We start from the raw sequence: 23,493 nt of genomic DNA on the forward strand, positions 1-23,493 counted from the left end.
ATGCATTTGATATCAATTTGTGATCATGATGATTTTCATTAATAAAAACACTCTACCAGTATCACGCTGTACAAATGTCAGCAATTCCATAAGGAATTAGGCACATTTACATGTTCTTTTTGCATGAGTGCTTGAAAGGGACAACATTTTATGTTATACTTAAGTTCTAAAGAATTCTATTTTCCAAATATATCATGACACCTTCCTTTAAAGTTAATCACCTCATGCAGAAATATAATTAACTTCTAAATCTGCCATTATTTGTAATTAAAAAAAACCCCAATTTACCTACTCTATTGGAATTCAGTAAGAGCAGCCGTAGAGTGTGCTTTAAGAGCATGATATTGGGTACGTAGATGACCTCTGCAATCAAATTTGCATTCAAGTTTCACCCAGCCAGCAAAAGAAGGCAAGTTTGCAGGAGTTAACTAAATGGGTGATTCCATTTGCAATCTACACCCCCTGTGTGGAAGATTAAGGTCATGTTTTCCATAAGGGGTGAATGGATTTCAACTGGAATAGCCCATTTAACCAATGAGCTTGTTTATTGTTGCTTTGAAAACCAAATTTACGTCATTGGTTAAAAGGTTAACTGCTTCCAGGTAACATCTGAACATAAATGCAGCTAAAATGTCTGCTATATATATATATATATATTTAATTATACAAAATTTGTATACCGAGGATTTTTTCTACTTTTAGCTGTTAAAACAGCTATTTTGAAACTAAACCATCACCGATTGTAAGTAACTGAATCATAAAATAATTTTGTGATAAACTATATAAATAAACATTTAACTTCAACAAAATATATATTTTAATCCCTCAATAGTGATAGAACATCGTATTCTCTGGATCGAAAGCTACAAAATGAGATATAACTTGACTCTCAATTGGTCTTCAAAAGTCAAAGTTTTTATGAAGAATTCCTTTGTTTTCTATTGATTTCTGACCATGTACAATGAACCATATCTCCTTTTCGACTTCAGAGACTTTCAGATAACGTTTGCGTGATTAGGTCCCAATTGGTTTAGTTAAAGCTACAAGTCACTTTTCAAAAAAGGATAGACATTAAAAAAAGCGACTGATTACTTTCAAAAGTGAACAATTCAACTGCTCAGTGCCAGAAGTGGGTAAGTGCAATAGCTGCCCTGTGAACATTTGGAAATTCACACACAATATATTGTTCTCATCTTCACATGGCAGCTATTGCACATACCCACTGTTGGCACTGAGCAGTCAAAATATGGCCTTTAATTTTCCAATGCAACAGATGACAGCTCTGTACAAAGTAATCAAAGTAATTAAGGGGGTACTACACCCATGTGGTAAATTTGTGACTATTTTTGCACTTTTCTCAAAAAATAATAACACACTGGTAACAAAAGTTATGTATATTATTGGGGCAAGGAATCCAATTACTACACTGAAATTTCAGTGACTCAAGACAAGCGGTTCAGTATATATGATAGGAAATGAGGTACATTCTAGCGGTACCTCTTTTCTTATCATAAATAACGAACCGCTTGTCTTGGGTCACTGAAATTCCAGTGTAGTAATTGGATTCCTTGCCCCTATAATATACATAACTTTTGTTACCACTGTGTTTTTAGTTTTTGAGAAAAATGCAAAAATAGACACAAATTTATCGAGGGATGTAGTACCCCCTTCAAACAAAATACATTTTACTGACATTTACTGTTATTGAAAATTATTGCTGTAAGTTAATTTACTTTTGCAAAGTAATTATTGTGAATAGTAAATACATTTGCAAAATGAAGGCAGTGATTGGTTAGGGACTCCATATTTATGGGAGAGAGGGGAATTCATATTTTTTAGACAAAAAATGTGCATTCCCATCATCCAAATAATTCTGGTGTTCCCCCAACTTTTCTCATTTGAAATTTCCAATTTTTACCTGAAAAAGGGTCTTCCACATTTTCCTAAAAAATTATTGGTCCCTTTATGTAGCAGAAGTGTTGATTTATTCAATCTGAAAATACATTCACTTTTACAAAAACAAATTTTTTTATCTCCTAAATGCCCTTGAATACATTTGGTATGTGAAACTCATGTCCTATCTGCAAACACAATAAAGTAAAATATCAAATAAGGTGAAAAAGGTTTGTCTCAAACACATACGGCAAAAAGGCTATGCACTCTAAATGTAGTTGCTGGGGTTTCTTTTTATTGCATTTTAATTTTTTAACCTTTTCATCTTTTCTAATAAAAAGGCCCAACATGGGACAATGAATCAAATCTGACTTAAAGCCATATTGTAACATTTGCTTTTGCTTTACCTCAGTTGTTCAGCTCAATATTAAAAGGGGACAAATCTGACAAGTAAAGCTAAGATGTTATGGAAAAGAAATACTAATCTATTTTTATGGAAATGTTACGATATGGCTTTAACATTGATATGTGTGAACAGATTTTCAAGACAAACTTTTTTCTGGTAAATCCCATAAGCCTCTGCGTTTGGATCCCTAATGTGCATGCTCACACATTGTTACTGCACAATTCATGGTATTGAAATCTGCATTAGTGATGTTCACTAACAATTGCGCACATTGGTGTGATGTCAGGTGACAACATCATGGGTATACCCATAAAGGTTTGTGGGATTTACTGTAAAGGTGAATTCTAAATCCCAGCCTTGCGATAAACATGTTCCTACTATGGTCTTTCCACACACATTGCAATGCCCATACCACCACCAATACACAACGCTGCGACTCCTTTGCTGGCCTGTTTGTTCTTGAGGGCGTACAATAGCGTGACTAATATACGTGCTCCTGATGCTCCTATTGGATGACCCAAAGCAATAGCGCCACCATTCACATTAACCTGTGAAAAAAGAGTAAAAGGAGAGATGGATAGTAACTTGTAGACTTCTAGTGCCAATAATATAAACCAAGTTATCTCCATTAACTATTTGTTTTGACAAATTTAAGACCATGCATGCCTAGAAAAAGAATTGAAGGAACATTTGTCATTTGTCAAGTTGTTGCTGTTTCCTTGAATGTTTCTGTCGCAGACTACTACAGACTATTTATCAACAGTCAAAGTCTGTGTGCATTGTATGCTGTGAATTCATGCATATTTATGAGGGCTGATTGTTCCATCATTCCATTTCTAACAATCAACAATCACGCCAGCATTGCGTGCCTTTGCGTATATGCGATTGAGCTTTGCGTGTCTTTGTGTTTTCACGAAAGACCGTAAAATATTCGGTATGTGATGCTGAGACTTTAACTGTTTGGAAATTGTCTGTTATCTCTTTCATCCATGGTTTCTGTATTAGCAATGTTCACAGCTTCTGGTGGAGTGCCCCAATCACATACTGTTCTTGGGAAGCAGGCATGCTTGAAGCAGTTGTTATCCATTTGATACCCTCTGTTCTACTGCATAAATTGAGCAAGCTTGAAATTCCTATTGGCAAGCAACTAACAGCTAATTGTCCTGTTCTACCCCTATGAAACTTGGGAGCTGATCATGGATATGATGGTTATTATAAGTTTTCGCCTAATGGTGCATTCGGGCTCCCTTGACTTAATTGGAATTCAGTGTTTGGAGGTAAATGGGACGGGCGGGGAAGTCCGGGATTAGGGTAAACAAAATCTTGCCCTGCAGGGCTCTAATATGGATCCCATACAGTTGATGAGTACTCAAGATGTGATATGCCTAGACTCTTGAAGGCAGATTAACCAAAATCAGCACAGGTCAGCTTGAGTGTATCACTAACATGTTTCATCTTATGAGTATAAAAAAAATGCTGGATGTCAGAATTCGACCAAAAAAACCTTACCTTGCTTTGATCTAATCCTAGGTCATTGACAACCGCTATGGACTGGGCTGCAAAGGCTTCATTCACTTCAAACAAATCCACATCTGATGTGCTCCACTTGGCTTTATCAAGCTGCAAAAAAAATATACACACAAAATCAGTTATATAAGTCATCTGATTCTTGGATGGGCAGCACATTTCTATCTGACTGTATTTCTTTTATTTTAAGTTCTGTCAAGATTACCCAAAACAAGTTTTACTACTCTACTTGGTTGAAAAAATTTCATAACCCTAGGCGTATAATGCGAGTTGACTTGCCTGGTTGCAAACAAAAAAAATACCCTTTCCACTCATTATATTTAGTCATGCATGCATACACTGTATTTCTCTAGTGATCCTCTTGATATGAAATTATTTTCATATGATTGTAACATGATCTGGTCTGCTCAGAATATAGTCAGAAATTTTAGACAATTCCAATTGAATATTGCCCATTACGCAAAATCTATGTCCCTATCATATTTGTTTCTCAAGTTCTGCCAGGCACACAACACTGTCCATACTGATTTGGAGGACATCTATTTGCAAGAATCCCAAATTGGCTGCTCGGTAACTGATGCTTGCCAGGCCCTACCTACCAAACATGGTTATTAAATAATCTACAAAAATGATACATACTTAGAGCTTCTAGAAAAGATGAGAAAAGATATTTTTATTTATGTCGTCTGCTTTGGCTCGAAGATCATTACCATATTTAAGACAGCTCTTACACTGTCCAACTCTTACACAAGATCCCGTTACACTGCCCTCAGTTTTGCGATCGTAGTGCAGCCTATCCAATTTAGCACACTCAGGTTCTCTCTTACTCCACACCTTGTTTTTTGCCTATACATGTATTTAAAATTTAAAATTTTCAATATTGGCCTGAATGGGTCAGATCCACATACACATACTTACCGCCTTTTTGATAGCGGGTATTGGCCCAGTACCCATAATAGCTGGGTCTACACCAGCTTGAGCCCAGCTAACTATTCTGGCTAGAACTGGGATTCCTCTTTTAGTTGCTTCTGATTGCTTCATTAAGACCAATGCCACTGCACCATCATTGATTCCTGTGATGGAGAAGCCAGGTAAAGCAGGTTTTATTTTCTTCTCAGGAGGGGTGGGTGGGGGCACTTGTTTTCCAAGGTGGATCATGCTTGTGCAAAAAGCATAAAAAGGGTATTTTTCATGGGCAAGCGATGTACTCACATACATCGTGCAAGGTGTCAAACCATTAAAAATCAGAAAAAAGGTATATTTAACAGGACGTGTCAAATAATTGCAAAAAAATGATATTTTTTGTCACTGTTTTAGGGTAGTAAATGTGACCAAAATATGTGTTTCGGGTATTTTGGAAGCCCTGGAAATACTTGTTTAGGGTCCGTTTTGAAAGTAAATACATGAGCACAATATTTTCCTTGGAAAACAAGTGGCTCCAGACTTCCTTGACACAAAATAATATTCTTGTAGAAATGTGTGGGAATAAAATAGAATTGGGCTATTCCAGTTGACATCCTCACACACACCTATGGAAGACATGACATTGATCTCCCAAACAGGGAGTGTAGACTTCAAATTCAGTCACCCATTCAGGTAACCCCGTTTGAAATTCACACTCCTTGTGTGGTAGATTATGGCCATGTCTTCCATAAATGTTGTATGGATTTCAACTGGAATAGCCCATTTTTCAAAGTGCAATGTAGGGTCAGGCAGGTTGTGTGTAATTTGTTAGGCACAAGTGACACATCTGCCCTTATAAATGCGCAAGGAATATCTCTCTCCACAGACATTTTTTTCATTATGTCACTTAGGCACAAATGCCTAATTTGGTCCTATAGCGATATCGGTGCCTCTGTACTGATGGCTCTTTCTTTTGTACCTTGAACATTTGCATATTGCACAGTGGGTTAATTTTTTTATTGAAATGAAAAATGATGACACTATCGTTGAAATGCAAAATGATAACACTTGTCGTTTTTTAATCGAAATGAAAAATGATAATGCAAATTATGTTCATTATTATGCTTGGTACAATTTATTGTACAACAAGGTATGTATAGTCTTATTTGTTGTACACATCTGGACCAATTTATAGCATCACACATTGTATTCAGTCACAATGACTCATTATGTATATAAGAGGCCATTTTAAAAGTTGCCTTTGAGTCCATTCGCTGTCGTAGTGTGATGTCAAAACCAATGGTTGTCAAGTCAACTGGTTCATGCTAATTGTGTTCTTAACCACAATCAAAATGATCACAATGCAAACTCAATGGGTTGCTAACAGGTGTGCAAACCAAGCGTTCAACTTTCCTTAGCAAACACATCAATAGGCCTGGCCTATTGCATTGTTTGACAGTTGACTCCTATAGACTCATAAGCAACTTTTAAATCGGCCTCTTTTTTTACATAATGAACTATTGTGACTCAACGCAATGATGCATGATGCAATATATTGGTCCATATGTGTACACCAAATAAGGCTATTAACATTTTTACATTTCATAATAAAAAAAATTCTTCCAAAAAGTGTTGGGGAAACTTATAAGTTGTGGATCCTATATCAGCTGCATAGTACTGCAAACTGTATGTAATATGCTAAGATTGTGACAATATATACCTGATGCATTTCCTGCTGTCACTGTACCACTACCATCTTTGATAAATGCTGCCCTCAACTTGGTCATTCCTTCTAAATTTGAACCATGCCTGGGGTGTTCGTCTGCTGCTACTACTGTATTGCCTGTAAACAAAGAAATCAATTCTTTTTAATGATAATAATTATTATTTTACCACATTTTGATATATTTCCATCATCAGAATATTTTTCTGTTTTTTATTTTGTGATCTATTCATAACCTCATCGATCACATCCCACCATATGTGCATCCCAATCAATTTGCTTGTTAGATGATACATGCATATAGATGTGACAAACCCTGACCATTTCATGCAATGACCTCGAAACAGAGTGCGGACCGTTATTATTGTTTAAATCACTGTGTGCATGTGCAGAAGAGTCAGACCCCACCATTTTTTTAAAAATTTCAGTGGCACTTTTTTTTACAAAGGCACATTGCTCAGGACTCACTCAGCAGCACAAAGACGTATGTCCATTTGCTGTTGTATGATTGATTGCTTCTACATTGCTCAGGACTCAGCGGCACAAAGACGTATGTCCACTAGCTGATGTATGAATGATTGCATCCAGATTACCCAAAACTCAGCGGCACAAAAATGTATGTCCATTAGCTGCTGTATGAATGATCTACATTGCTCAGGACTCAGCAGCACAAAGACATCCACTAGCTGCTGTATGATTGACTGCATCTAAACTGCCCAGGACTCAGTGGCACAAAGATGTATGTCCACAAGCTGCTGTATGATGGATTGCATCTAGATTGCTTAGGACTCAGCAGAATAAAATGGCATAATTATGTCCACTAGGTGGCTGCTATATGAATTATTGCATCTAGGTGGCCCATTACTCAGCAGCTCAAAGACATATGTTCATTTGCTGTTGCATGAATGATGACATCTAGCATGCTCCGAACTCAAGGGGCACAAAGACGTATGTCTATCAGCTGCTATATGAGTGATTGCATCTAGATTGCTCTGGACTAAGCGGCACAGAGACAAATGTCCAACAGCTGCTGTATAAATGATTGCATCTACATTGTTCAGGACTCGGCGGCACAAAGATAAATGTCACTAGCTGCTGTATGAATGACCACATCTAAATTGCTCAGAACTCAGAGGCACAAAGACGTATGTCCATTAGCTGCTGTATGAATGATTGCATCTAGATTGCTCAGGACTCAGCGGCACAAAGATGTATGTCCATTTGCTATTGTATGATTGATTGCATCTAAATTGCTCAGAACTCAGCGGCACAAAGACGTATGTCCATTAGCTGCTGTATGAATAATTGCATCTACATTGCTCAGGATTCAGCAGCACAAAGACATATGTCCATTAGCAGCTGTATGAATGATTGCATCTAAATTGTCCAGAGCTCAGCGGCACAAAGACGTATGTCCAGTAACTGCTGTATGAATGATTGCATCGAGAATGCCCAGGACTCAGCAGTACAAAGGTGTACATGTATGTCCATTAGCTGCTGTAACAATGATTGCATCCAGATTTACCCTGGGCTCAAAGGTAGCTGGTGTATGAATGATTACTAGGGACAAGTGATTTGCACAGAAAAAAATAGCCAATTGCGCGGAGATTACGCTGAACTTTTTTTCAGTGCAAATCATGTATCCCTGCCCATAGGAAAAAATAGCCAATTGCGCGGAGATTGCGCGGAAAAAAAGGTTCCGCGCAAACCAGTTGTCCCTGATGATTACTCAAGTCTCAGATGGTAGATTTAGCTTACCTTTTCTCCCCACTATTGTGACAGGAGTGATTTCATCATTGAATGCTCCTGCTTTCTGTGCTGCTTCACATCTCTGCTGTGATGTCAGAGCAAATTGGTCCTGAGCTTCACGAGTTACACCCCACTGTTTAGCTACATTCTCCGCTGAAAGATATTAGAGAAGTACATTTTTTGTCAAAAATTTGTTTAGGGTCAAATTTACACTTTATTACCTGCTATAGTGCTAATTAAAGCAATAATGTACAATTTCTTTATTCTTTACTCAAAATACTGAAATAACATCAGTTAATAACTGCTCTGTTCATTTTTAAACCACAATAACAAGTAAAGTGAAAGAAACCCCATTGGATATTCTGGCTGTTTAACATGGAGTTATATGGGGGACTTAATGAGTGAATTATGACATCGTGTGAAAATTGCTGTTGACCTGACAGACACAACACATTTGGCTGATTCCATTTAGGTATAACTTTTTGGTAGGTATGCGCCCCTGAAATTTGAAGGTGGTGGGTCTTTTGGACAGGAATGATTCCACAGGAACTCTAAATGTACCTCCTGGAGTTTGAGTTTCATGCTCACAGAAAAGTAATATTTTTTCTATAACTTTTGGATAAGCAGTTTTATTAGGATCTGTTGCTATTGGTGCATACCATCTTAATTATATTTGTTTTTATTCGTTGTTTCTTTGATGTTTTCAATAAATGATTTTGAATGAAATGCAGAAGCATACATGTGACTTCCCACATCAAATTCAGCAGCTAAGCACTAATAGTATCCATGCAAGCTAAATTTGGTACTATTCAAATATGCTGATTGATATCTCTGATTACTGAGTAATGAAAATATCCACAGCATGATTGAAATGGGCTATTCCAGTTGAAACCCATACACCCCCTATGTAAGACATGACCTTCAGTTCCCACACAGGGAGTGTGAATTTCATATGGGGTTAACTGAATGAGTGACTCCATTTGGAATATACACACATTACGCACCCTGTGTGAAAGATCAGTGGCGGTGCCAGGAATTTTTTTTTTTTCGGGGCATTAGGGGAAAAGTGAATTTCAGGGAGGGCAAAATCAACAAATTTTGCGCAAAAACTTTTCATAATTTTGGCTCTTTTCTGGGGGGTGCAACAGGGGGAAAAGAGTTCATGGCCCCGCCACTGTGAAAGATTAAGGTCATGTATTCCATAGGGGTGTATGGATTTCAACAGGAATGGCCAAAATGTTATCTTATGGTGATTAAAAATAATTTGCTAGTCATCATACAAATCATACCATGACAAGACCTACTTTTTTCCTCTCGTTTAATGGTGGGGCTCAAACTCGTATAAGTTAAGTGTGCTGAGGCTTGTGGATCAATGTCTAGGCATTGTGCCTGTGCGTAGCGCACTATAAATCGTTGGGTGCATTACATAGTGACGGATTTGCACTTTACGGTCAAATCTATAGTGACGGAATGTTGAGCTCTCAAAATAATTGCGCAAGACATAGTGACGGATAACTTTGGCAATCTATTACATATGTGAGATGTACGATATTACTACATTTTAACGTTTTGAAATTATCTTTCAAGGGTCTACTTTTAATAGACACATGCATTGCTGAACATTAATGGCATGTTTATAATCTATGCCCAATACAATTTACCAACTCAACATTTTTCTGGTGCCCATTTTTTGATAAATTTGCGATCACTATGCAATACACCCTGGGTTTGACATATCTGTCACTATGTAATGCACCCGACAAAATTGTGTCTTATAGTGTGAGGGGGCAAAGACAAATTTTGTTATCCATCTGTCAATTCTTTGTCCTGTTTTTAGTCATTTTAATGATATTTTACTCTTTGCCATCCCCAATTTACCCTCTGACAAATTTATGTGGGGAAGGGGGTAATTTCCCCTGGCTCCCTCTGGTTACACCACTGTAGGCAGGCATATAGGGGAGGGTAATGCTGGTCAGTCAAGCTATTGATATGTCTGCAGTTGTGACTTAAAGCTGTACACACTGTTTGGATGATGTGGTCTGGTAGGTTATTCCACTCTCTTATAGTCCATGGGAAATAAAAGAGTTCTTATAGATACTGATGTGGCAATGAGGAAGTTGGCATAAAGGCGCAGGATTGGTCATTGCACAAATATCCTACACTTGCAAGAAAGTTTGCAATTTGGGTACAGTTACCCAATAGGATGCAACTTCCTAAACTTGAGTCCAGTCCTCGTTTACAAATTTTAGGGTTAGGGTTTAGGGTTGGGGTAGGGCAGTCTTGTAATAAGGCTAGTAGAGTTGCACCCTATTCGGCAATCACTATGCAATTTGTACAAATAGCACAAAGAACCGGGTGCCTAAGCAATTTTTACAAATTAAATAAATAGCTACAGATAGTTGCAATAAATGATGCAATTTATGTCGGACAAATTGTATAAATAGCCACAGGTGTTGCAATTTGTGTGATTTATGCCAGTCTATTGCACAAATAACCTACAGTTGCAAGAAAGTGTGCACAAATTGCTGACAGCTAGAGGGGACTTGGGGATGAATGTCATAATTGCTTACATAGCCGGTACACTAAAGCCTTTTCCACCAATTGCACTAATAGCACAAACAGCGCTTACTGGAGGCAACTCAGATATGTAAAAAGATTCTAAGTTAATAATTGCATAAATTGCACAAATTGCTGACGGATAGAAGGGACTTGGCGATGAATGTCATAATTGCTTATATAGCCGGTAAGTTAAAGCCCTTAACCCTTGTCAATTGCATATACTTCTATCTTTTTATGTAATTTGTGCAAATTATAAATGTGGCAAAATGTACAATTTCCCTATACCTTAAGGGGGTACTACACCCCTGCCCAATTTTGTGCCTATTTTTGCATTTTTCTCAAAAATAATAGCGCATAGAGGAAAAGTAAGATATGTAATCAGTACTTCTGCTATGGAAAATGATAATTCTCATGATGTTTATGCCAATGGTACAGACAATGGAAATCTTGATGATGAAGAAATTACTAGTGTCACAACATGTGACAACAATGAGTGTACAAACAAGTGTTGTAAGGTAAAAGATAAAAATAGTACCGGTAAAAAAGAACTGAAACTTTAAAACTGTAAAGAATGTCAAAATTTGCAAGAAAACTGAAAATGATTTTTTTTTTTTTTTGTGTAAGAAAAATCTTAAAAAATGATCTTTATGTAACTTGTAATAATTGTACTCTTGATTTTCACCTTAGATGTGTTGATGATAATGATGTTAAGCAAAATAATAATTGGTATTGTAAGAATTGTTTTCACAAACTTGCTAATGATGAACTTCCTCTTAATGAGGGCTTTATTGATTTAAAGTGTAAGATTAGGAAGGGTCTTAAAATAGCTCATTTAAATATCCAGGGTTTAATCCACAAAGTTGATGAGGTTAATTTCCTTTTGAATGACAATGCTATTGATGCATTATGTATTAATGAGACTTGGTTAGATAAGGATGTTGATGACTCAGAAGTAGAAATAGATGGTTATAATACTTTTAGACTTGATAGACAAAATGGTAAAATATGGGGTGGAGTTTTATGTTATGTTAAAAACAGTATTTTGTCAAAACAAAATGAGGATTTATATGATAATGATATTGAAGGTATTTTTATTGAACTTAATTTAACCAACACAAAGCCTATTTTAGTTGGCAGTATTTATCGCCCACCAGACTGTACTGTTGATTTTCTTGATAATCTTGATGATATATTTAAGAAATGTAACAATTTATATGATGATGTATATATTTTAGGAGACTTTAATTTAGATCAGGTTAAAATTGGTAATTTAAGAAAAGTGACAAGGTTGGCAAACAATTCTAATATGAAACAAATTATAACAGATTATACAAGAATAACTGAAACTAGTAAAACAAAAATTGATTTAATATTTGTATCAAAACCAGAACTTATTATCTCATCTGGTGTTCATAGTTTAGGTCTTAGTGATCATTCATTAATATATATGCTGTAAGAAAATGTAATAAGTTGAAACTTCCACCAAAAATTGTAAGATCCAGATGTTTCAAAAACTTTAATGAAGTAGATTATATTAATACAATCAAAAATATTGATTGGGGTAGAATTCGTAATATAAATGATGTCAATGAAGCACTTAATGAATGGCAGTCTTCATTCAATGCTGCCTGTGACAAGCATGCACCATTTAAGGAAAAGAAAGTTAAAGGTTGTTTACCTGAATGGGTGAATAGTGAATTTTTGAGACTAAGTAAAGATAGGGACTACTATTTTTCAAAAGCACATAAGACAAATAATGCTGAAGATTGGAGTAAAGCAAAGTCTCTTAGAAATAAAGTAAACAATATGAAATATTCACTGAAAAAGAGTTATTGTAACGAGGCTATAAGTAACAACATAAATAATAGTAAAAATCTTTGGAAAACAATTAAGAAAATTATACCAAACAAAACATCAAGTATACCTACAGCAGTTGTTAAAAGAATGGTAATTACTCAGGTAACAAAAAGGATATGGCAAATGAGTTCAATGAGTTTTTCACTTCAATAGGTAATGAACTTGGGAGTAAATTTAATAATAACAATGATAATTATGTATGCACTTGTAATACTGTATGTTCTCATCAAAATCATAGTGTAAACAAATTTAGTTTTAGAGCAATATCTAATGAATTTGTTCTCAAACAAATAAGTAAAATGCAAAATTGTAAATCGTCAGGATTAGATCCATTCAATGTAAGGTTATTAAAGTTGGCTGCGCCTTTCATCTCAAAATGCCTTGTTCATATTTGCAACCTGTCTTTGAATGGGTCTACTTTTCCTGATGCATGGAAGAAGGCTAAAGTAACTCCAATATTTAAATCGGGTGATGATAAAACTAATGTTAGTAACTATAGACCTATCTCTGTATTACCAATTGTATCAAAGATCATTGAAAGAGCTGTCCATGATCAATTATATGAATATATGAGTAATGTAGGACTGTTATCAAATGCTCAATCAGGATTTCGTCCAAATCATTCCACAACAACAACCCTTCTAGATGTGCAAGATTACATTTTAAAGAATATGGATACAGGTTATGCTACAGGCGTTTTATTTATAGACTTAAAGAAAGCATTTGATACTGTAAATCATGATATTCTGATTAGGAAACTTAAACAATATGGGGTATATGGGGATGAATTATTATGGTTTAAATCATACTTAAACAACAGAGAACAAACTGTTAATGTTAACTCAACTCTTTCTGACTTTAGGCCAATTGATATTGGTATTCCTCAGGGCTCAATTTTAGGTCCTTTACTGTTTACCATTTTTGTTAACTGTTTACCTAATGCTGTGTCTGAATGTAAAACTGTAATGTATGCTGATGATACCTCTTTAATGTGTAAAGCTAAAAATGAATCTGATCTTAAAATTCAAATGGAGTCATGTCTAAGTAGGGTAGCTGAATGGTTCAAAGTAAACAAACTCACTTTAAATGTTGAAAAGACTAAGTTTATGATCTTTAGTAGTGTAAAAAAAGGGCTTGCTGACTCATCGCCTCTCTATTTCTGTCAAAACTCCTTTTTTACACTAAAAATACACAGGATTAATAATTCTGTCTAATCCCCTGTATTATTTACCCTCTAAACTCCCATGCATTATTTACCCTCTAATCGCCCCTGTATTATTTTACCCTAAGCTTTCCCTGTATTCTTCCCTGTAAATTGTTCAAAAATAACAACACAGGATTACACAGAAAAACAATTTACACAGGATTACACAGAAAAACAATTTACACAGGATTACACAGAAAAACAATTTACACAGGATTACACAGAAAAACAAATTACACAGGATTACACAGAAAAATAATTTACACAGGATTACACAGAAAAACAATTTACACAGGATTACACAGAAAAACAATTTACACAGGATTACACAGAAAAACAATTTACACAGGATTACACAGAAAAACAATTTACACAGGATTACACAGAAAAATAATTTACACAGGATTACACAGAAAAACAATTTACACAGGATTACACAGAAATGCTGTATACACAGGATTACACAGAAAAACAATTTACACAGGATTACACAGAACAATAATTTACACAGGATTACACAGAAAAACAATTTACACAGGATTACACAGAAAAACAATTTACACAGGATTACACAGAAATGCTGTGTACACAGGATTACACAGAAAAACAATTTACACAGGATTACACAGAAATGCTGTGTACACAGGATTACACAAAAAAACATCCTTGTATTTTTAATTCACCCCAATCCAAATTACACAAAAAAATTTCCCCTTGTATTTTAACTTATCAAAAAAAAATACAGGGAAAAAAATTACCCTGCATTTTTTAACCTCTTCATCAAAATCAATTTTTACTTTTAATATATTATTTCACAAAATTATCCACAAGACCAAATTTGTCTTGATAATTTTTAACATAGTCATATCTTTTTTTTCAATCGGTGGTTCGTTCGTAACAAACTCAAGAGTCTTTTTTAAAACCTCGAACTCCTCTGTCCTTTTAGGAAAAATCCAAGGTGGTCTTAAACACAATCTCATCCTGTATCTATCCTTATACCACTTAATGTAACGCATCAAAAGGTTGATTGCCTGAATTCTTACTTTGTTTCCGTTGTAACCGCTGACAGCAACAAACAGGTTTCGAGACTAGTACCATTCCACATATAAAAATCTCCTTTGGGCCAGAGTCTTCCAGTTTTGACCAAAAACTTGTCTGCTAAACATGCTAAATATATCCATACAGAAAATACCTTTGATTTGTTACAAAATTGACAAAATATCGCAGAATATTAAATAACACTGATCAACGTTTGAACAGTTTTATAAAGCATGTCCTTTTCTTTGCACATGATACATAACACAGACCCACTTGCCAGTACCAATGGAGCAACACAAACAAGCACCCTTAGACAAAAGGTTACAGAGGTTAATCTAATCGGCATTTGCTTACAAGCTACTCATTTTCATTAAAAAAAAATCCCTCCATGGTGTGTTACCATGGAAGGATTTTTTTGGGGGTTAAAAACTGCTATGTACAAAGCATAGTACTAGTTTATTTACATGGTAGAGAGTGAATTTAGTTCCTTATTAGTCCTCATCACCATCTGAACCATTGTTTACATTCTCTTCTATTTGTCGAATATCCGATTCAGCCAACTCTATTTCAGTTTCAGTTGTTGTAAGCTCTTTTATTAACTTTTTTATCCTTTGTTTTTGAAGTTTTCGCTTTTGAATTAGCTCACTTCTCTGATTCATCTTCCGTGCTAACTCTATTCGCTTTTGCACTTTGACACCTTTGATGCGGCAGCCATATTTGATAAAAACAGGGTAACCTTTTCCATAGTTGATTATATTTTATCCGCCTCTAACCCCTTTCAATATTCAATACAATACACTCAGAGAAATGAGAAAAAAAATCAATTTTATGCTGGAAACAATTTTTTTCAAATCAGTACAATAAAAGTACAACAGACTTTCTATTCAATACTGTGACTGGAAACTCTTGTTAACTTGATATACACAATAAACCCTCAAAAAAAACGGTAGAAAAAATCAATTTTATGCTAGAAACAATTTTTTTTCAATCAGTTAATTTTACAGTCAAGTACAATACATGACACAAAAATTATTACACTTCAAAATTTCACACACAGTTACTAGCTGGAGGTCAGACAGGGTTAAGCTTAGCAGGAGACATAACCCGCAGATCCATTGTCTGTTACCCACACAATAACATGCAGTAAGACAAAGCGGTTGCGGGAAGAATTAATTTGATATGTCTAACCAGGCAGAAACCTAGCCCGAAGGCATTTTGTGGAGTTCAAACTTAATAACGCACATTCCTTTGTTAGCATGTTGCTTGATCAACCCTATTTACGCACATTAGGATATTTTTGCAGGGAATTTTTTGTTGTTGATTTTATTCAGTTGCCAGATTTTTTGATACAAATTGGGCAACATACCTAAAGGTATCACACATTCCGATCAGGCATACACATTCCGATCCGACATAATTTTTTGAAAAATTTTTTTTTTTTTTTTCAAACTGTTTGGAATGTTTGTGTCGGATCGGAATGTGGAAATGCTAAACAGAGATGGCGCTGTTATTTTTTACTAGTTAATACCAGCTGGGAGAGGGCACGCACTATTTTTAGATTTTTTTTTTTCTAATTTAAAAAAATAATTTAAGAAATTTTGATATAATAAAAAAAATCTTATAATAAAAAAAAAAATGGAATCGTTTAAAATTATCGCAATATCGAAAAAGAAATTACTCTCGAGTCAAAAGTTGAAAACAAGCATTTGTTTGTATTTTACAAGGATCAGTGGATTCAGCTTAGTCATAAGAAAAATCCAGACAAATTTTTTGGTTATTCTACGATAATTAATCGATATGATGGAATTTTGTGTACTGAACTTGGACTGTGTAATCCGGTTAAATATTCGAAAGAGCTATATTTGAGACACAAAGAATCATATATAAAGGCTTCTAAAAAATATTATGCTAAAAAGAAAGCAAAAAAAATCAATTTAGAAAAATAAATATTTTGGTTTAAAAAGAATATAATAAAGAATAAAGCTAGAATGCCCGGCCAGCTCAATTGCTTCTAACCGCGAAGCAATTTCGCAACTACGCTAGAAATAATGGATATCGAAGATACTCCAGACTAAAAAAAGATGATTTGAGAAATTTAATCAGCAAACCTCCTCCGGATTACAAGGCGATCGATGAAGCAAAAAATGAAGAAAGACGACAAAGAGGAGAGTACACCGTAAAAGAATTACACACGCTCGCAAAAGACGCGGGCCTTCGTGGATACTCGAGACTGAGCAAAGATGCTCTCAATGAAAAACTCAAGGAAAATTACATCATTTCCTCTAACAATTTTGACGTTGTGGTACCTCCTGCAAACCCACGTCATCCGTTCAAGTTTAAAAGAGATATAGCGAATCTTCAGAATTATAGAATAAAATTCATTATCGAAGGAATAGACGGCTACGCACCAATCACATTCTTTCAGACCATCAAACAAAGTCTTATCAGTTTTTTAAATAACCACTTTCAGATGAAGATTCATATGAATCTTTGCTGCACGCTTGAAAAAGGTGACCTGGCAACCGACGATTGGGTAGAGACAACCAGAGGATTTCGTTCTACCACGAGGCCGTATCTACAAGGAACGGATCCCGACGAATTTTACCAAATCACAACGAGTCAAATTTTAGAAAATTTGAATACGCTCCAAAACAATGGAAGTGGGTGGATCGTTTGTGAGGATTGAAAAGTTGGAAATTCACATGGGAAAATACCAACCGATGCATGGAGGTACGTGCATTCCAACTCCAAAATTTCTAGTCAACAAGAAAGTGATCATCAATCCTAGAAATCATGACAACCAATGCTTCAAGTATTCTACCACTCGAGCCATACATTTAGTTAACAAAAATTCTGAAAGAATAACTAAACAACTTGAAGAGCAAACCAAAGAGCTCAACTGGGATGGTATCTCCTTTCCTACTCACATTTCGGATATTTCTAAGTTTGAAAAGAACAATCCTACAATCTCCGTAAATGTAGGATTGTACGTACCAAAGGGTACTGACAGAGATACAAAGTACGGACCAGCCATTGTTCCCTTAGTAACTAGTAAGAACCTCGGTCGACCGCAAAAAGTCGATCTGCTAATGATTACAGGAATAAACTCTAAAGGCGAAGAAACCAGCCACTATACCGTGGTTAAGAACATGGGTGGACTTTTGAAAGGGATAACAACCAAGAAAAACATGCATTACGAGCACTGCAGAAACTGCTACGCAGGTTTTGCTCCCGAAGCAATAAGGAGTCACGAAGAAATATGTCATTCTCATGAAGCCTTGAGAGCTAAGATGCCAAAAGAGACAAAAAACGGAGAAGCCCCAACTCAATCCCTCAGGAACCAATTCAAGTCGCAGAGATTTCCAATCGCCTTTTACGCCGACTTTGAATCATTTACGTTCCGATTCAAACCTCATGAACCTGAATTTTTTCGAAAAAAGCGACAAAATACCAAAAGCACGAACCTTCGGGTTTTTGCATACACGTCAAGTGTTTGGATGATTCTGTGTACTCTCATGAGCCTATAGTGTACACCAAGCAAAGCAAAAACGAGGACGTATCGTTAGTTTTTGTGAACATGATCGAGAAGCTCACTAGAGAGATTCACAACAAGCTTTACAAACGAGAAAACAATCCTTACATACTCGCGGAAAATATGATCATCAGTTCTGAAGAGCAAAAGATGTATGAGAAAGCCACCTCATGTCATATTTGTAAGAAACCTCTAACCCCCAAAGACAAGAACAACAGAACCGTTAGAGATCACTGTCACTTTACTGGAAAATTCAGAGGAGCCGCTCACAATCAGTGCAATCTTTCTTACAGAATGCCGAGTTTCTTTCCGGTATTCTTTCACAATCTCTCGGGATACGACGCTCATCTATTCATCAAAAATCTCGGTAAGACCAAGGGAAAAATAGACTGCATTCCGACCACGAGGAAAAGTACATTTCCTTCAGCAAAACAATACCGGTAGGTTCCTTCGTTCCTATAGGAAATCAATGAAGGCTAAACCGAACGAAGTATGTCATATTTGCAAAAAAACGACTATCCTCTAAAGACAAGAAGAATCCAACCGTGAGCCGATGTGTCGTATCCAAAGAAAGAATATTTAGGACCGGCTCACCAAAAGTGCATCGAACCAGTCAAGTCAAACACGAGATAAGGTTTCTCGATAGCTTCAAGTTTCTGTCCACCGGCTTGGATACGCTTTCGTGAAGAATCTTTCGGATTTTCCGAAATCGCAAAATTTTTCAAAGGTGAAAAATTGCAACTTGTTCTGAGAAAAGGAGGTACCCTTACGATTACGTCAACTCTTTCGAGAAACTTCGAGAGACCAGTCTTCCTCCCAAAGAAGCGCTTTACTCCAAGCTCTCTGACGTGGAAATCTCCGGCGACGATTACCAGCACGCTCAAAAGGTGTGGAATACCTTTGGAATGAAAACCTTGAGGGAGTATCACGATCTGTATCTCAAGACTGACGTTCTTCTCTTAGCCGACGTGTTCGAAAATTTCAGAAAAAACAGTCTGAAAAACAACGAGCTGGATCCTTGTTGGTACTACACGGTCCCCGGAATTTCTTACGACGCCATGCTGAAAACTACGGGTGTACGTCTGGAACTTCTTACTGATTACGACAAGACACTGTTTTTTGAAAAGAACAAGAAGGGTGGGGTTTCCTCGATACCTACCAGATACGCCAAAGCCAACAACAAGTACATGGGTGACGATTACGATCCGAGCAAGCCCTCCAAGTACTTGGTGTACGTTGACGCGAACAACCTTTACGGATGGGCCATGAGTCAAAAGCTTCCGGTCGGTGGCTTTGAGTGGATGACATCGAAAGAGCTAGACAATTGGCGCAAAATCCCGTGCACCCTTGAAGTGGATCTGGAATACCCCAAAGAGCTTCACGACCTTCACAACGAGCTTCCTCTAGCTCCGGAAAGAATGATCGTGAACAAAGTGGAAAAGCTAATCCCGAATCTGTACGACAAGAAAAAGTACGTCATCCACCACGTAGCTCTGAAGCAGTGCTTGGAGCTTGGACTCAAACTGACCAAGGTTCACCGAGGATAAAATACCGAGAAAACCCTTCATGAAACCGTACATCGAGAAGAATACCAGACTTCGAACAAAAGCTACGACAGAGTTTGAGAAGGATTTCTTCAAGTTGATGAACAACGCCGTCTTTGGAAAAACGATAGAGAACCCTAGACACTACGTAGACTTTCATCTTGTGTCTACCCAAGCTGAAGCGCGCAAGTTATTCGCAAAACCTAACTTCGATCGATCCACCAGCTTTGACGAAAACCTCATAGGTATTCTCATGAGGAAGAACTCGGTGTACTTCAACAAGCCGTTATATCTTGGAGCGAGCATCCTGGATATCTCAAAGACAAAGATGTACGACTTTCACTATAATTACATCAAGAAAAAGTACGGAGGCAAAGCGAAGCTCTGTATGACTGACACCGATTCATTACTGTATGAAATCGAGACCGAAGATTTCTACGAGGACATCGCTCCAGACGTGGACCGCTACTTCGACACTTCGAACTACCCGACCGATCATCCGTCGGGAATTCCGATCGGAAGGAACAAAAAAGTTCCAGGCATGTTCAAGGACGAAGCCGGAGGAAAGCAGATAGTGGAATATGTTGGACTGAGACCAAAGTTATACGCTTTCAGGATGCACGAGGGAAACGAGGAAAAGAAGTGCAAAGGCATCAAAAAAGCGGTCGTTGAAAGAAGTATTGCCTTCGACAACTACAAGCAATGCGTTATGGACAAAAAACCTCAGAAGAGAAAGATGAATGTGATCAGGAGTTACAGTCACGAAATCTACACAGAAACCGTCAACAAAATCGCGCTAGATGCCAACGATGACAAAAGAATCATACGCAAAGACGGAATACACACGTACGCGATTGGCACTACGCCGTAAAACTTGAATAAGAAAGTTTACTTCAAAACTCTGTCGGGTGGCAACTGTGTACCCTTGGGTACTATCATAAGCTCCTGTTTAACAAACGCTCTTTTTTGGTGCTCCTTCGACAAATAGTACAAAATTGGATTACCCGGTGTCCTCACGATACTATCAACCGTGTAAGTTTCCAGAGACCAAATGGGATCGGTTATGCTGCGTCTTCTTTCACCTCCCTCCAACTCTCCGGGAGCGTAAAGATATCTCAATCTCACGTTATCTGGAATTTCAATCTCATTTTTCAACTTCTGTGGAGCTGAAGGCAACGCGTTTCAATCTTTTTTCTTCTTGATAGCATCAACCGGTTTCATTCCTATCAGCCGAGTCTCTTCGCTGTTCAAAGCTCTGATCACATCCGAAGCCTACCCACCCACTCGGTAGACCTCACATTTTTCTGACCACGAGCTTCCATCAGTATTTCCTGCGAGTACTGATGGCCAAACAGTCTTTCAGCCAAAGTTCTGTTAAATCTTTCAACAATTGCCTGAGCTCTATGTTGACCAGGCAACCCTCTTCTGATATCGACCTTGTGCTTTTTCATCACTTCGTTCACTTTGCCCATGAATTCTCTTCCAGGATCGACCTGCAGAAGCTTCGCCACTTTAAAACTCGAGAGTAAATTTTTTCAAATGCCTTAGCCACCTCCCCAGATTCCTTCAAGCTCAGAGGCTCAGCTTCCTTGTATCTGCTCGCGACATCCACCACAGTCAACGCTGCATTTGTAAAGCTTTTTTCCTTTACTCGGTCTGTCGTGAGGGAGAAACAACAAATCGGCTTGATGAACTTTATTAGGTACACTTACGTTAAATTTTGCTCTGGGAATGTACTTTGGAGGTGGTAGGTAAATTTGCCACTGAGTCTGCTTTTTCAAAAAATTTTCAGCTTTTTCTTCCGTCACTCCAACCTTTTTTGCCAGCTTGTCTATCGCAGAAACACCCTTCCAATACCCTCTCGGACTGTAGTAAACCTTAGACATTTTAGTTTCAGCCATCTTTTATTTTTAGCCTCGATTTAAAAATAAAAACAGTTTAAGAAAATCCTAATTAATAAAAAAGCGAACAAAATGGCAAAACAATCAAGCATACTGAAGGTAGAATTTGAGCACTTGTTAGAAGAGCAAAAGGATCCTCAATTTTGAAATGGGTTGAACTAGAAGAAGGTGAAATTTACAAAATTACCAATTTTGAGATCAAGAAAAACAGGGTTAGAAAATCCGAAATTATCACTCTCAGTGATAACACTCGAGTTTGGAGTTGTTCTACCCTAACAAAAAAGGCTAGAGAACTTGGACTTGGACTTCGGTAAATCAATAGCTTTTGTTAAACCCACGGGCAAAAAAGAAAGCAAAACAACCGGGAACATGTACCACAGTTTTGACCTTGTAGTGAAAGAGTTGGAATATGATGAAGACTCAGACTAGACGTACAGTCTACCATAACCAACAAAAAAAAAATCCTCTTTAGACATTCAGTCTAAAGGGGATTTTTTTATTGATACAAAAATGAAGTGTACGAGTAAATATAAGCGCTGTTTTTGCAAATTGTGTAAAAAGAAAACTCACCTTGAAAACAGAACAAAAACCGATTTGTCTATACGGTAATCGAATTTAATCAGTTGTTTAAAGAACCAGCATGAGTGCAAAGCTTACCAAAATGTAAAAATTGCAACTCAGAATACATAGTAGACGATGTGTGTTATGATTGTGGTTTAGAAAATGACGCGTCTCTTAACGAGAACTCACCCCGAGTTAATATCGACCAATTTCAACAACAAAAAAAATACTGCGAAACCAAGACCTACCAGTTTGAAGAATACATCGAAATCTATTTAGGAAATGTTACAAGTACTTCTGAGATTTTGATCGATTTAGTTTGTTACAAAAATGAAGTGTACGAGTAAATACAAGCGCTGTTTTTGCAAATTGTGTAAAAAGAAAACTTGCCTTCGAAAACAAAACAAAAAACCGATTTGTCTATACGGTACTGAATTTAATCAGTTGTTTAAAGAACCAGAAAGTGCAAAGCATACCAAATTGTAACTCAAAATACAGTAAAAATGTTACGAGTACTTCTGAGATTTTGATCGATTTAGTTTGTTAAAAATTTAAAAAAATAAAAAATGTTCGAGTCCTTAGTAAAAAGACTTGTTAAAAGTCTTTAGATCAGACCCAAAAGCTGTTCACAAGATTTACTACAAAATTACGGGTAATTTTCCCGTTGATTTTTGTCACGATCGTATTAATTTGTTATGCGATCTTGATAATATACTAAAAATTTATTTACAAAATAAACCCAAGAGAAATAATTTTAATATTCACTACACTCTTTTTATTTACTCAAACGAAGAAATTATCCCGTAACTCTCGATGATTTTCCAGAGATTAGAGGCTCAGCTCCCACCCAAATACTTTTATCCAAAGTATTTGATAGCAACCACACCGGTTCCGAGCAATCCCAGTCCGAGCAAAGCTAATTCCCTGTTCTGGATCGCTTTTGTTTGATCTTCGCCGAGATACTCTCCATCATAAAGTTGTGGTTCGGTGGAAAAGAATCCATCAAAATTCCCGTTAAATTATAATACTGTCTCATCGCGTCATCGACGTCCGAAAAGGTTCTTTCCAGCGTGACCCTGTTTTTTTTAATTGATCG

At 36.7% G+C, this 23,493-nt stretch overlaps 1 protein-coding gene across 1 annotated transcript in view; it reads right to left on the reverse strand.

The window, feature by feature from the left end:
- Positions 1-1,172: 1,172 nt before the first annotated feature.
- LOC140141117 (acetyl-CoA acetyltransferase, cytosolic-like) overlaps positions 1,173-23,493 on the reverse strand; it is a 50,348-nt gene continuing 28,027 nt past the window's right edge. The window contains exons 5-9 of the mRNA XM_072162902.1: positions 8,211-8,354; positions 6,450-6,572; positions 4,745-4,899; positions 3,809-3,919; positions 1,173-2,847 (exon numbers count right to left, since the gene is read on the reverse strand). Of these exons, the coding sequence (XP_072019003.1) occupies positions 2,677-2,847; positions 3,809-3,919; positions 4,745-4,899; positions 6,450-6,572; positions 8,211-8,354 (704 nt within the window). The 3' untranslated portion in view covers positions 1,173-2,676. The remainder of the gene's footprint in view (positions 2,848-3,808; positions 3,920-4,744; positions 4,900-6,449; positions 6,573-8,210; positions 8,355-23,493) is intronic.

The sequence above is a fragment of the Amphiura filiformis genome, chromosome 19, assembly GCF_039555335.1.
Source record: "Amphiura filiformis chromosome 19, Afil_fr2py, whole genome shotgun sequence".
Lineage (NCBI taxonomy): Eukaryota > Metazoa > Echinodermata > Ophiuroidea > Amphilepidida > Amphiuridae > Amphiura > Amphiura filiformis.